Source organism: Carettochelys insculpta, chromosome 2, assembly GCF_033958435.1.
Source record: "Carettochelys insculpta isolate YL-2023 chromosome 2, ASM3395843v1, whole genome shotgun sequence".
Lineage (NCBI taxonomy): Eukaryota > Metazoa > Chordata > Testudines > Carettochelyidae > Carettochelys > Carettochelys insculpta.
In genome coordinates this window covers 280688966-280702110 of record NC_134138.1, presented here as the reverse complement: position 1 = coordinate 280702110, position 13145 = coordinate 280688966, and the positions used below count along the sequence as shown (strand labels likewise).

Genomic DNA, 13145 nt, shown 5'->3' with positions numbered 1-13145 from the left:
CGTCCAGGGCCTCGGCCAGCCCCTGCCAGCAGCTCTCTGCACACCCAGCCCCGGCCGCTCCCAGGCAGAGGGGGCAGGGATGCTGCAGTGTGATGAGATCGAGGTCTGAGATGAATATTCAAAACATTGTGCAACCCCTGTCCTATGTTTGCACCAACTCTTGTGCCGAGCAAGCTGTGTACCGAACGCTGGCGATTCACTGAATCTCTTCATAGAGCCACAGAACCCTACGGCTGGCGGGGACCTCAGGAGGTCGAGTCCAGACCCCTGCCTCACGCAGGATCAGCCCCCACTGAGTCATCCCAGCCAGGACCTTGTCCAGCCGGGACTTAAAAACCTCCAGGGATGGAGAATCCACCACCTCTCCAGGCAACACATTCCAGTGCTTCACCTCCCGCCTGGGGAAGTGGTTTTTTCCTAATATCCAACCCACACCTCCCCCTCTTCAACTTCAGACCATTGCTCCTTGTTCTGCCATCTGACACCACTGAGAACAGTTTCTCACCCTCCTCTTTAGAGCTGCTATTAAATCACCCCTCAGTCTTCTCTTCTGTAAACTAAACAAGCCCAAATCCCTCAGCCTCTCCTCATAGGTCTTGTACTCCAGCCCCTTAATCATTTTTGTTGCCCTTTGCTGAACCTGCTCCAGCAAATCCACATCCTTTTTATACTGGGGGGCCCAAAACTGGACACAATATTCCAGATGTGGCCTCACCAGTGTCGAATAGAGGGGAACAACTTCTCTAGATCTGTTGGAAATGCTCCTCCTAACGCCCCCCAATATGCATTAGCCTTCTTGGCTACCAGGGCGCACTGTTTACTCATATCCAGCCTCATCCACTGTAATCCCCAGGTCCTTTTCTGCTGCACTGCTACTGAACCAGTGGGTCCCCAGCCCGGGACTGTACTTGGGATCCTGCTGCATATGGAATAAAATCACTCTGGGTGAGTGAGAAACCCAGGGCAGGTAATGGCGCTCGGGGAGCCAGGATGGTGCATCTTCCTGCCCTGCCGGCTGGGGATGGCACAACCCGGAGCCGGCCGCTGAAGCGCAGGCCAGTGAGGTCTGGCCTGTCCCCAGACTGAGAGGCAGGTCTAGGCTTCCACTGGCACAGCAGGGCACTGCCAGAGGCTTGTGCCCCCATTAGCTCCCTGGCAGCTCCCTTGCCCAACCCCACACTCCTCTGCCCTCTTGCCCCCTCCCCACTTCTCTCTGCCCCACCTGCTCACCTCTGTCCCTGGCGGGGCCTTGGGGCTGAGGGGTTAGGGCAGGGCTCCAGGCACTAGGACTCCCAGGACTGATCCAGCCCAGGAGCAGGCAGTGTCGGGGGGCAATGCAAGATGCCAGGACTGAGTAGGGGGATTCCAGGCCAATGACCTGTACATGGGGTTCACCCCCTCACTTTCTGCCCATCTGACTCTCCTTCATGTCACCCCAGCCCCCACCCTCCCGCTCTGCCAACCACGCCCCTGCCCCATTCCCAAAGCTAGGCTGGCACCTACTTGGCCACTTCCTTGAAGGTTTTCTTCCTGGTCACACCAGGCCCCTTCGAGGTATGAAGTTTCCAGGCCTCGGGCTGCAAAGGTACCAGGCAGGTCAGCCCGGGCAGCTGTGGGCAGAGCTGGGGGCACAGAGGCTGGGGGAACACCAGCACCACAGGGCAGGGCAGGGAGTGGTTGGCTGTTCAGCTCCCCGGGGAGGTGCTGGGGGAGCCCCTGCAGGGGAACTGGGCCTAGGTGGGGGGAGTGTGACCAAGTGGGGTCGTGGGGGGCCGCAGGGTTCGCAGGCGGAGGGGCACACAGCGTGCCTGGGGGTCGGGCTGTAACCAGGGGAGGGCACAGGGAGTTGGTTGGCACAGGGACCAGCACAGAGCAAAGCCCAGCGACAGGAGCCCTGGGCCGGCAGACCCAGCCCGGGGGGCACAGCCAGACCCGGCCAGAGGAGGACAATGGGCTGCGGAGAGGAGCAGCCGGGGGACAAAGGAGGGCGGAGGGGAGGGGCCCAGGAGACGCCGGTTACCTGGCCAAGGAGCTGCTGGGGGTGTCGGGGGCCGGGCTGGAAGCAGGGGCTGCGGGACGGGCAGGGCAGGGCAGGCGGAGATCAGGCAGAACCCACCTGGCCGCAGGGCACTCGGCCGCGTGGCACGAGGGAGGCCAGGCCGAGGGCTGGAGAGGCCCCGTGCTGGGTTCAGTCTCAGTAACCTCCTGTGTGACGCCGGCCGAGCACCCGCCAGTCTAGGGCACAGGCTGCGCTGCTCCCTCGGGGAGTGGGGGTCCGGGGTGCAGGGCGAGGGGACTCCCCGGGGGGCCCCGGCAGGGACAGGAGCGCTGGGGGTGGTCCCAGGCAGGGGAGGGGCTTAGCCTCCAAGAGGGGGGCCCCCCAAGAAGGGGCTGTTGCGCTGAAGGGGGTCCCCCAGGAACTGTATGGGGCAAGTGGGCACGGCCTGCTACAGCGTGACAACCAGAATGTGTCTGGGGAGGAGGGATCTCTGGGTGACCAGTGAGGGGGGAGGAGATCCCAGGGGAAATCCTGGGAGGGAAGGGGAGGAGAAGGAAGGGAAGGGAGATCCCTGGGGAAGTGGAGGACGGGGTGGGTCTCTGGGGAAATGGGGGTGTGTGTAGCGAGAGGTGCCTGGGGAAATGGGGGTGTGTGTAGAGAGAGGTACCTGGGGAAATAGGGGTATGTGCAGAGAGAGGTCCCTGGGGAAATCAGGGTGTGTGTAGCGAGAGGTACCTGGGGAAATGGGGTTGTGTGTAGTGAGAGGTGCCTGGGGAAATGGGGGTATGTGCAGAGAGAGGTCCCTGGGGAAATCAGGGTGTGTGTAGCGAGAGGTACCTGGGGAAATGGGGGTGTGTGTAGAGAGAGGTACCTGGGGAAATGGGGGTGTGTGTAGAGAGAGGTCCCTGGGGAAATCCTGGGAGGGAAGGGGAGGAAAAGGAAGGGAAGGGAGATCCCTGGGGAAGTGGAGGACGGGGTGGGTCTCTGGGGAAATGGGGGTGTGTGCAGAGAGAGGTCCCTGGGGAAATCCTGGGAGGGAAGGGGAGGAGAAGGAAGGGAAGGGAGATCCCTGGGGAAGTGGAGGACGGGGTGGGTCTCTGGGGAAATGGGGGTGTGTGCAGAGAGAGGTCCCTGGGGAAATCCTGGGAGGGGAGGGGAGCGGAGGGAGATCCCTGGGGGAGCAGGTGAGGGGCAGTCCCTGCAGGGCTGAGTCCCACCTGGTACCGAAAGCAGGGTGACAGCTGGTAGTTGACCATCTCCTGGTGGAAGACGGGTGTGAGGCTGCCCGAGAGGGGGGGCACTATCCAGACCCAGTCGGCTGGGCACCCCCCCCGTGCCTGCTGCTCGTTCTCCATGTGCTTGATGAAGGACTCCGTGGCTGCGTGGTGGTCCACAATTGTCACTTTGGCAACCTGGGGGTTGGGTGGAAGGAAAGGAGCGGGCAGGTAGCTGAGCCTGGGTGCCCCGACAGGGCATGGAGCCAGCTGGAGAGCGCTTGGGGGTGGGTGTGCCTGTGCATACATGTGTGTGCGTGCGTGTGATGCACTTGCACATACGTGTGTGAGCGTAACAGAGAGACAGTGATAACAGAGAGAAATCCGTGCTAGTCAATACACTATCAAAACAAAAGAGCAGTCCAGGAACACTTTAAAGACTAACACAATAATTAATTAGGTGATGAGCTTTTGTGGGACAGACCCACGTCTTCAGACCAGAGCCAGACCAGAACAGAGTCCATATTTAAGGCACAGAGAACCAAATACAGTGAGCAAGGTTGGCAAATCAGGAAAAGCGTAATCAAGGTGGGCAAATCAGAAGAGCAGAGGGGCGGTGGGTGGCGGGGGGAAGTCAAGAGTCAGCTAAAGCAACGTATATAAAAAGCCGCGTCTACACGTGCACGCTACTTCGAAGTAGCGGCACTAACTTCGAAATAGCGCCCGTCATGGCTACACGTGTTGGGCGCTATTTCGATGTTAACATCGACGTTAGGCGGCGAGACGTCGAAGCCGCTAACCCCATGAGGGGATGGGAATAGCGCCCTACTTCGAAGTTGAACGTCGAAGTAGGGCACGTGTAGACGATCCGCGTCCCGCAACATCGAAATAGCGGGGTCCTCCATGGCGGCCATCAGCTGAGGGGTTGAGAGACTCTCTCTCTCCAGCCCCTGCGGGGCTCTATGGTCACCGTGTGCAGCAGCCCTTAGCCCAGGGCTTCTGGCTGCTGCTGCGGCAGCTGGGGATCCGTGCTGCATGCACAGGGTCTGCAACCAGTTGTCGGCTCTGTGGAGCTTGTGTTGTTTAGTGCCAGTGTGTCTGGGAGGGGCCCTTTAAGGGAGCGGCTTGCTGTTGAGTCCGCCCTGTGACCCTGTCTGCAGCTGTGCCTGGCACCCTTATTTCGATGTGTGCTACTGTGGCATGTAGACGTTCCCTCGCAGCGCCTATTTCGATGTGGTGCTGCCCAACGTCGAAGTTGAACGTTGACGTTGCCAGCCCTGGAGGATGTGTAGACGTTATTCATCGAAATAGCCTATTTCGATGTCGCTACATCGAAATAAGCTACTTCGATGTAGGCTTCACGTGTAGACGTAGCTAAAGAGTCCTTATAACGGGCCAGGTAATTGCCATCCTGGTTCAAACCCCATGTTAATGTGTCAGATTTGAATATAAAGGAGAGTTTGGCACTCTGTCTTTGCAGGCCATTCTCAAAGTTCCTTTTCAGTAAAACACAGACTTTCAGAACAACAAGAAGTCTTGTGGCACCTTATAGACTAACAGACATTTTGGAGCATGAGCTTTCATGGGCAAAGACCCCCCCCACTCATGCATCTGATGAAGTGGGTCTTTGCCCACGAAAGTTTATGCTCCAAAATGTCTGTTAGTCTATAAGGTGCCACAAGACTCTTGTTGTTCTTGAAGCTACAGACTAACACGGCTCCTCTCTGGTGCAGACTTTCAGGTCATTAACAGCATGGCCCACTCCTTCAGAGAGCTGGAGGCCAAAAGCTACAAGATCTCTACCAAATATTCATAAACCTGAATTATCCACCAGGAGAAGTAAACAAACAAATCGACAGGGCCAGACACACACCCAGAGACCAGCTACTCCAAGATCGGCCCAAAAAAGCCAAGAACAGAACATCACTGGTCATCACCTACAGCCCCCAACTCAAACCACTGCAACGAATTATTAAAGACCTACAGCCTACCCTTAATCAGGATGCCACACTCCAGAAGGCCCTGGGTGACAGGCCTGTTCTCTCCTACAGCAGCCTCCCAACCTTATGAGGATTCTCACCCACAGCCACCGTCTATACTGCAGGAACACCAGTCCTGGGACTTTTCCTTGCAACAAAGCCCGCTGCCAGCTTTGTCCACATATCTATTCTGGAGATACCATCACTGGACCTAACCAGGTTATTCACAGACTCACAGGCACATTCTCATGTTCCTCAACTAACATCATATACGTCATCATGGGCCAACAATGCCCACATGCTTTGTATATAGGACAGACTGCAAACTCTCTCAGACAAAGAGTTAATGGGCACAAAACAGACACCAGACAGCTCCAAACTCACAGGCCTGGCAGCCAGCACTTCAATGGAGTGGGCCACTCTGCTACTGACACGGAAGTCTGTGTTCTGCTGAAAAGGAGCTTTACGAATGGCCTGCAAAGAGAGGCTGCTGAACTCGCTTTCTATTCAAACGCGAGACGTTAACACGTGGTTTGAACCGGAAGGGCAATTACCTGGGTCATTACAAGGACTCTCTTACATCCTTTGTTTTATCTCAGTCTTGACCCCCCCGCCCCGCTCCCCCTGCTCTTCTGATTTGCCCACCTGCTTACAATTCTTCTGATCTGTCAACCTTGATAACAATTTTGGACCTTAAATATTGTGCCTTAAATATTGAGTCTGTTAATTCGGCACATTAACAATTGGTTTAAATCGTGATGGGAACGTTCTGAGTCACTATAGGGGCTCGTCTGCATACTTGGCTCAGTCTAATTCTTGACCTTCCCCCCCACCCCTCCACTCTCTGATTTGCTCACCTTGATTATCTTTTTCTGATTTGTCCTCCTTGCTTACTGGTTTTGGTTCTCTGTGTCTTAAATATTGAGCCTGTTCTGGTCTGGCTCTGGTCTGAAGAAGTGGGTCTGTCCCACGAAAGCTCATCACCTAATAAACCATTTTGCTAGTCTTTAAAGTGCTACTTGACTGCTTTTTGTTTTGATACATGTGTGAGTGTGACGTGCTTGCCCAGTGCTTTGTGCCCCTGGGGAATGTGACACCTCCCCAGCTCTGGTGGGTGAGGATGTGACAGGGTTCAGGGGTCCCCAAGCGCTGCCCCCCGGCGCTGGCAGGAGTGACTCTCACCCAGCAGGTAGAACAGGAGGTTTATTAGGCAACAGATGCCCAGCTCAGCACAGAGGTGTCAGTACAGCTGCCAGAGACAGTCCTTCCAACCCGTCCTGGGGAGAGGAGCCCGAGGGGGGCCCCCCTGAGGTGTAGCTTCCCCCCTCGCCAGGCTGGCTCCTTCCAGCTCCCTCTCCCCCAGCCTCTAACTGCCGCCCCTGATTCAAACCCAGCTCGGCTCCTCCCTGCTCTGTGTTCAGGGCTCAGGTGTTACCTGCCAGCCTGGGTTGTAGCCCCAGGGTCATCCTTAGCCGCTGGGAGCTGCTCTGCCTGTCACACACACATCCAGCCTGAGTCTCACACGCGCCCCCCCCCCACTCCATCCCAGAGGAAGAGGCTGTTTCTGTGAGCAGGGGGGCTGCAGGGCCTGGGGGAGCTGGGGGTGACCCTGTTCACAGCGGGAAGGAGACCCAGGCTCTGCAGCCCAGGGGTGGGTGCAGGATCCGGCTCCACTCAGCCTGGAGGAACCTGGAAACTCCCCAGCTCTGCCCCACCAGTCGCTCCGCCCGAGCCCCCCACCTGGTAGCTGTGCAGCACAGCGACGTTGAGCTCCACGGCGGCTTTGTCCTTCCACAGGGTCGAGGTGTTCCGGGTGTCCAGGCCCATGTGCAGCGCCACCTCCTGCCAGGCAGCGAGTGTCAGCCCGGCCCTGCCCCCGCCTGGCACTGCCCCTGCCTGGCATTGCCCCCTGCCCGGCCCTGCCCCTGCCCGGCATTGCCCCCAGCCCGGCACTGCCCCCGCCCAGCACTGCCCCTGCCCGGCACTGCCCCAGCCTGGCCCTGCCCCCGCCCGGCACTGCCCCCCGCCCGGCACTGCCCCCGCCTGGCACTGCCCCCGCCCGGCACTGCCCCCAGCCCGGCACTGCCCCCGCCCGGCACTGCCCCTGCCCGGCACTGCCCCAGCCTGGCCCTGCCCCCGCCCGGCACTGCCCCAGCCCGGCCCTGCCCCAGCCTGGCACTGCCCCCGCCCGGCATTGCCCCCTGCCCGGCATTGCCCCCAGCCCGGCCCTGCCCCCGCCCGGCATTGCCCCAGCCCGGCCCTGCCCCCGCCCGGCATTGCCCCAGCCCGGCCCTGCCCCCGCCCGGCACTGCCCCAGCCCGGCCCTGCCCCAGCCCGGCCCTGCCCCCGCCCGGCACTGCCCCCGCCCGGCACTGCCCCCAGCCCGGCCCTGCCCCCGCCCGGCACTGCCCCCGCCCGGCCCTGCCCCAGCCCGGCACTGCCCCAGCCCGGCACTGCCCCTGCCGGCACTGCCCCCGCCTGGCACTGCCCCCGCCCGGCACTGCCCCAGCCCGGCACTGCCCTCTGCCCGGCTCTGCCCCCGCCTGGCATTGCCCCCTGCCTGGCATTGCCCCCCGCCCGGCCCTGCCCCCGCCCGGCACTGCCCCCCGCCCGGCACTGCCCCCGCCCGGCCCTGCCCCCGCCCGGCACTGCCCCCCGCCCGGCACTGCCCCCGCCCGGCACTGCCCCAGTCCAGCACTGCCCCCTGCCGGCACCGCCCCAACCCGGCCCTGTCCCTGCCCGGCACTGCCCCAGCCCGGCTCTGCCCCCCGCCCGGCTCTGCCCCTGCCCGGCACTGCCCCCTGCCTGGCACTGCCCCCAGCCCGGCACCACCCCAACCCGGCCCTGTCCCCGCCCAGCACTGCCTCAGCCCAGCTCTGCCCCCTGCCCGGCACTGCCCCAGCCCGGCACTGCCCCTGCCCGGCACTGCCCCCCGCCCGGCACTGCCCTCTGCCCGGCACTGCCCCCTGCCCGGCACTGCCCCCAGCCTGGCCCTGCCCCCGCCTGGCACTGCCCCCTGCCCGGCACTGCCCCCAGCCTGGCCCTGCCCCCGCCTGGCACTGCCCCCTGCCGGCACCGCCCCCCACCCCCTGCCAGGCAGCGAGTGTCAGCCCGGCCCTGCCCCCGCCTGGCACTGCCCCCGCCTGGCACTGCCCCTGCCTGGCATTGCCCCCCGCCCGGCCCTGCCCCCGCCTGGCATTGCCCCCCGCCCGGCACTGCCCCTGCCCGGCACTGCCCCCCGCCCGGCACTGCCCCCGCCTGGCACTGCCCCAGCCCGGCACTGCCCCCCGCCCGGCACTGCCCCAGCCCGGCACTGCCCCAGCCCGGCACTGCCCCCCGCCCGGCACTGCCCCAGCCCGGCACTGCCCCAGCCCGGCACCGCCCCAACCCGGCCCTGTCCCCGCCCAGCACTGCCCCAGCCCGGCTCTGCCCCCTGCCGGCACCGCCCCCCACCTCCTGCCAGGCAGTGAGTGTCAGCCCGGCCCTGCCCCCGCCCGGCACTGCCCCTGCTGGCACTGCCCCCTGCTGGCACTGCCCCCGCTTGGCACTGCCCCCTCCTGACACTGCCCCCTGCCCGGCACTGCCCCCTCCTGACACTGCCCCTGCCTGGCACTGCCCTCGCCCGACATTGCCCCTGCTTGACACTGCCCCCTGCCTGGCACTGCCCTCACCTGGCATTGCCCCTGCCCAGCACTGCCCCCTCCTGACGCTACCCCTGCCTGGCACTGCCCCCCACCTCCTGCCAGGCAGCGAGTATCAGCCTGGCCCTGGCCCCCAGCCTGGCACTGCCCCCAGCACTGCCCCCAGCCTGGCACTGCCCCCAGCACTGCCCCCTGCCTGGCACTGCCCCTGCCTGGCACTCCCCCTGCCCAGCACTGCCCCCTGCCCGGCACTGCCCCCCACCTCCTGCCAGGCAGCAAGCATCAGCCTGGCCCTGGGCCCCTGCCTGGCACTGCCCCTGCCCGGCACTGCCCCTGCCCAGCACTGCCCCCAGCCCAGCACTGCCCCCAGCCCGGCTCTGCCCCCTGCCCAGCACTGCCCCTGCCCGGCACTGCCCCTGCCCGGCACTGCCCCTCTCCGACACTCCCTCTGCCCAGCACTGCCCCCCACCCGGCACTACCCCTGCCTGGCACTGCCCCCCACCTCCTGCCAGGCAGCAAGCATCAGCCCGGCCCTGGGCCCCTGCTAGGCACTGCCCCCGCCTGGCACTGCCCCCGCCCGGCACTGCCCCCTGCCTGCTGCCAGGCAGGAAGCATCACCCCAGTCCCCAGCAGCCCGTGTGCCCCAGCGTAGCGAGAGGTGTGTGAGCCCTGCCTGCAGCACGTTGTGACGGTGCAGGCAGGGCGCAGCGTGTGTGTTCCTACCTGCAGCACATTGTAGCGGTGGTGGTCACAGAAGTTGCGCGTGCCGATCTCACTGCCCACGTACCAACCATTAAAGGGGGCGGCCGGGAACTGCAGGCCCCCGATCTCCAGCAGCATGTTGGCCACAGCCGGCAGCGCGTACCAGCGCAGGCCCAGCTCCCCGAACCACGCCAGCCTGCGCCCCGACATCCCAGTCAGGGCATGGAAGGAACATGCCCGAAGACACACAGCCCATCCCGCAGCTCGGCCAGTAAAGCACCCAGGCACCACCACCCCCTGCTCTAACCAAGCCGCAGGGGGCCTGTTTGCCCTGGGAGCCACCTTCTGGGACCTGATGCTCTGGGAGAGACTGGACGGGTCTTTCCCATCCCTGAGACCCGCCCCAGGGCTGCCCCCCGCCCAGGGGAGGGGGAGGGGGAGGGGGAGGAGGCCTTGTTCTTAGTGCCAGGTCTGCGGCCTTTGTCTGCAGCAGCATTAGGAGAGCAGCAGCCACGGGCTGAGACCCAGGCAGTTTCCTCACAGGCCATCAGGCTGGCACTGGAACCTTGGGAAGCCTGAAGGAGCCTGTCCTAACGGGCCGGCTCCCCTGCCCGCTGTCAGCGCCTGATAAAGGCACCATCTTCCGGTGGGTAAGGGCCCCTTTGTTCGCTGGCATTCTGTCTGCCAGGGAATCCCTGGGCAACACCTGTGCCCGTGAAATCCCCATTTCTCTCTTGTTTCTCTGTCTGGTCTCTGGTATTTTGCAATTGTCTCTTGCAACCTCACTCTGCTAGTTGTAACTCTACGGAGCTGCTCGGGTCTCTCATTGGTTACAGACGTGTGTGGATTGGCTACCACACTGCTGAGGAACAATTCGGTAAAATGATCACACAGGGTACAGCTAAGCATGACTCAAGATTCACTACATTAACTGGGCTCTGAAAGCCCCGAGGTCAGAGCCACCGGACCTCCACACCCGCTGAAACTGGAGTTCCACGTACGGGTCTCAACTGGCCACCAAGCAAAGCTGGATCGCCCAGTTGGGAATGGTGAACCCTAAATGCTCAGCTTGTGTGTTCGGGTAACAGTGAATAACAGAGGGTGAGCAGGTATTGCTGTGTTTGGGTAACAGTGAATATAACGCAGGGTGAGTAGGTATTGCTCTGTTTGGGTGACAGTGAATATAACGCAGGGTGAGTAGGTATTGCTGTGTGTGGGTAACAGTGAATAACAGAGGGTGAGCAGGTATTGCTGTGTGAGGGTAACAGTGAATATAACACAGGGTGAGTAGGTATTGCTGTGTGCGGGTAACAGTGAATATAACGCAGGGTGAGTAGGTATTGCTGTGTGTGGGTAACAGTGAATAACAGAGGGTGAGCAGGTATTGCTGTGTGCGGGTAACAGTGAATATAACGCAGGGTGAGTAGGTATTGCTGTGTGCGGGTAACAGTGAATATAACGCAGGGTGAGTAGGTATTGCTGTGTGCGGGTAACAGTGAATATAACGCAGGGTGAGTAGGTATTGCTGTGCAGGTAACAGTGAATATAACGCAGGGTGAGTAGGTATTGCTGTGTGCGGGTAACAGTGAATATAACGCAGGGTGAGTAGGTATTGCTGTGTGCGGGTAACAGTGAATATAACGCAGGGTGAGTAGGTATTGCTGTGTGTGGGTAACAGTGAATAACAGAGGGTGAGCAGGTATTGCTGTGTTTGGGTAACAGTGAATATAACGCAGGGTGAGTAGGTATTGCTGTGTGCGGGTAACAGTGAATATAACGCAGGGTGAGTAGGTATTGTTGTGTGTGGGTAACAGTGAATATAACGCAGGGTGAGTAGGTATTGCTGTGTGCAGGTAACAGTGAATATAACACAGGGTGAGTAGGTATTGCTGTGTGCGGGTAACAGTGAATATAACGCAGGGTGAGTAGGTATTGCTGTGTGTGGGTAACAGTGAATATAACACAGGGTGAGTAGGTATTGCTGTGCAGGTAACCGTGAATATAACGCAGGGTGAGTAGGTATTGCTGTGAGGGTAACAGTGAATATAACACAGGGTGAGTAGGTATTGTTGTGTGTGGGTAACAGTGAATATAACGCAGGGTGAGTAGGTATTGCTGTGTGCGGGTGACAGTGAATATAACGCAGGGTGAGCAGGTATTGCTGTGTGTGGGTAACAGTGAATATAACGCAGGGTGAGTAGGTATTGCTGTGTGCGGGTGACAGTGAATATAACGCAGGGTGAGTAGGTATTGCTGTGCGGGTAACAGTGAATATAACGCAGGGTGAGTAGGTATTGCTGTGTTTGGGTAACAGTGAATATAACGCAGGGTGAGTAGGTATTGCTGTGTGGGTAACAGGTAAAAACACAGGGTGAGTAGGTATTGCTGTGTGTGGGTAACAGTGAATATAACGCAGGGTGAGTAGGTATTGCTGTGTGTGGGTAACAGTGAATATAATGCAGGGTGAGTAGGTATTGCTGTGCAGGTAACAGTGAATATAACGCAGGGTGAGTAGGTATTGCTGTGTGCGGGTAACAGTGAATATAACGCAGGGTGAGTAGGTATTGCTGTGTGCAGGTAACAGTGAATATAACGCAGGGTGAGTAGGTATTGCTGTGCAGGTAACAGTGAATATAACGCAGGGTGAGTAGGTATTGCTGTGTGTGGGTAACAGTGAATATAACGCAGGGTGAGTAGGTATTGCTGTGTGTGGGTAACAGTGAATATAACGCAGGGTGAGTAGGTATTGCTGTGTGCGGGTAACAGTGAATATAACGCAGGGTGAGTAGGTATTGTTGTGCAGGTAACAGTGAATATAACGCAGGGTGAGTAGGTATTGCTGTGTGTGGGTAACAGTGAATATAACGCAGGGTGAGTAGGTATTGCTGTGTGTGGGTAACAGTGAATATAACTCAGGGTGAGTAGGTATTGCTGTGTGTGGGTGACAGTGAATATAACACAGGGTGAGTAGGTATTGCTGTGCAGGTAACAGTGAATATAACACAGGGTGAGTAGGTATTGCTGTGTGTGGGTAACAGTGAATATAACACAGGGTGAGTAGGTATTGCTGTGAGGGTAACAGTGAATATAACACAGGGTGAGTAGGTATTGCTGTGTGCAGGTAACAGTGAATATAACGCAGGGTGAGTAGGTATTGCTGTGAGGGTAACAGTGAATATAACACAGGGTGAGTAGGTATTGCTGTGTGCAGGTAACAGTGAATATAACGCAGGGTGAGTAGGTATTGCTGTGTGCGGGTGACAGTGAATATAACGCAGGGTGAGTAGGTATTGCTGTGTGTGGGTAACAGTGAATATAACGCAGGGTGAGTAGGTATTGCTGTGTGCGGGTAACAGTGAATATAACTCAGGGTGAGTAGGTATTGCTGTGTGCAGGTAACAGTGAATATAACGCAGGGTGAGTAGGTATTGCTGTGTGCAGGTAACAGTGAATATAACGCAGGGTGAGGAGGTATTGCTGCGTGCGGGTGACAGTGAATATAACACAGGGTGAGTAGGTATTGCTGTGCAGGTAACAGTGAATATAACGCAGGGTGAGTAGGTATTGCTGCGTGCGGGTAACAGTGAATATAACACAGGGTGAGTAGGTA

General features: G+C 59.7%; 1 protein-coding gene across 14 annotated transcripts in view; it reads right to left on the bottom strand.

Annotated features, from left to right (window-relative positions):
* Nucleotides 1-13145, bottom strand: part of NOS3 (nitric oxide synthase 3) — a 91107-nt gene that overhangs the window by 37021 nt on the left and 40941 nt on the right. For all 14 annotated transcript variants that reach the window (XR_012644117.1, XR_012644118.1, XR_012644115.1 and 11 more), the window contains 4 exons: nt 9557-9731; nt 6933-7034; nt 3217-3411; nt 1504-1577 (listed from right to left, as the gene is read on the bottom strand). Coding sequence is in view for 10 of the 14 variants with exons in the window: in XM_074985384.1 (XP_074841485.1) it covers nt 1504-1577; nt 3217-3411; nt 6933-7034; nt 9557-9731 (546 nt within the window). In the remaining 4 variants the exon portion in view is untranslated. The remainder of the gene's footprint in view (nt 1-1503; nt 1578-3216; nt 3412-6932; nt 7035-9556; nt 9732-13145) is intronic.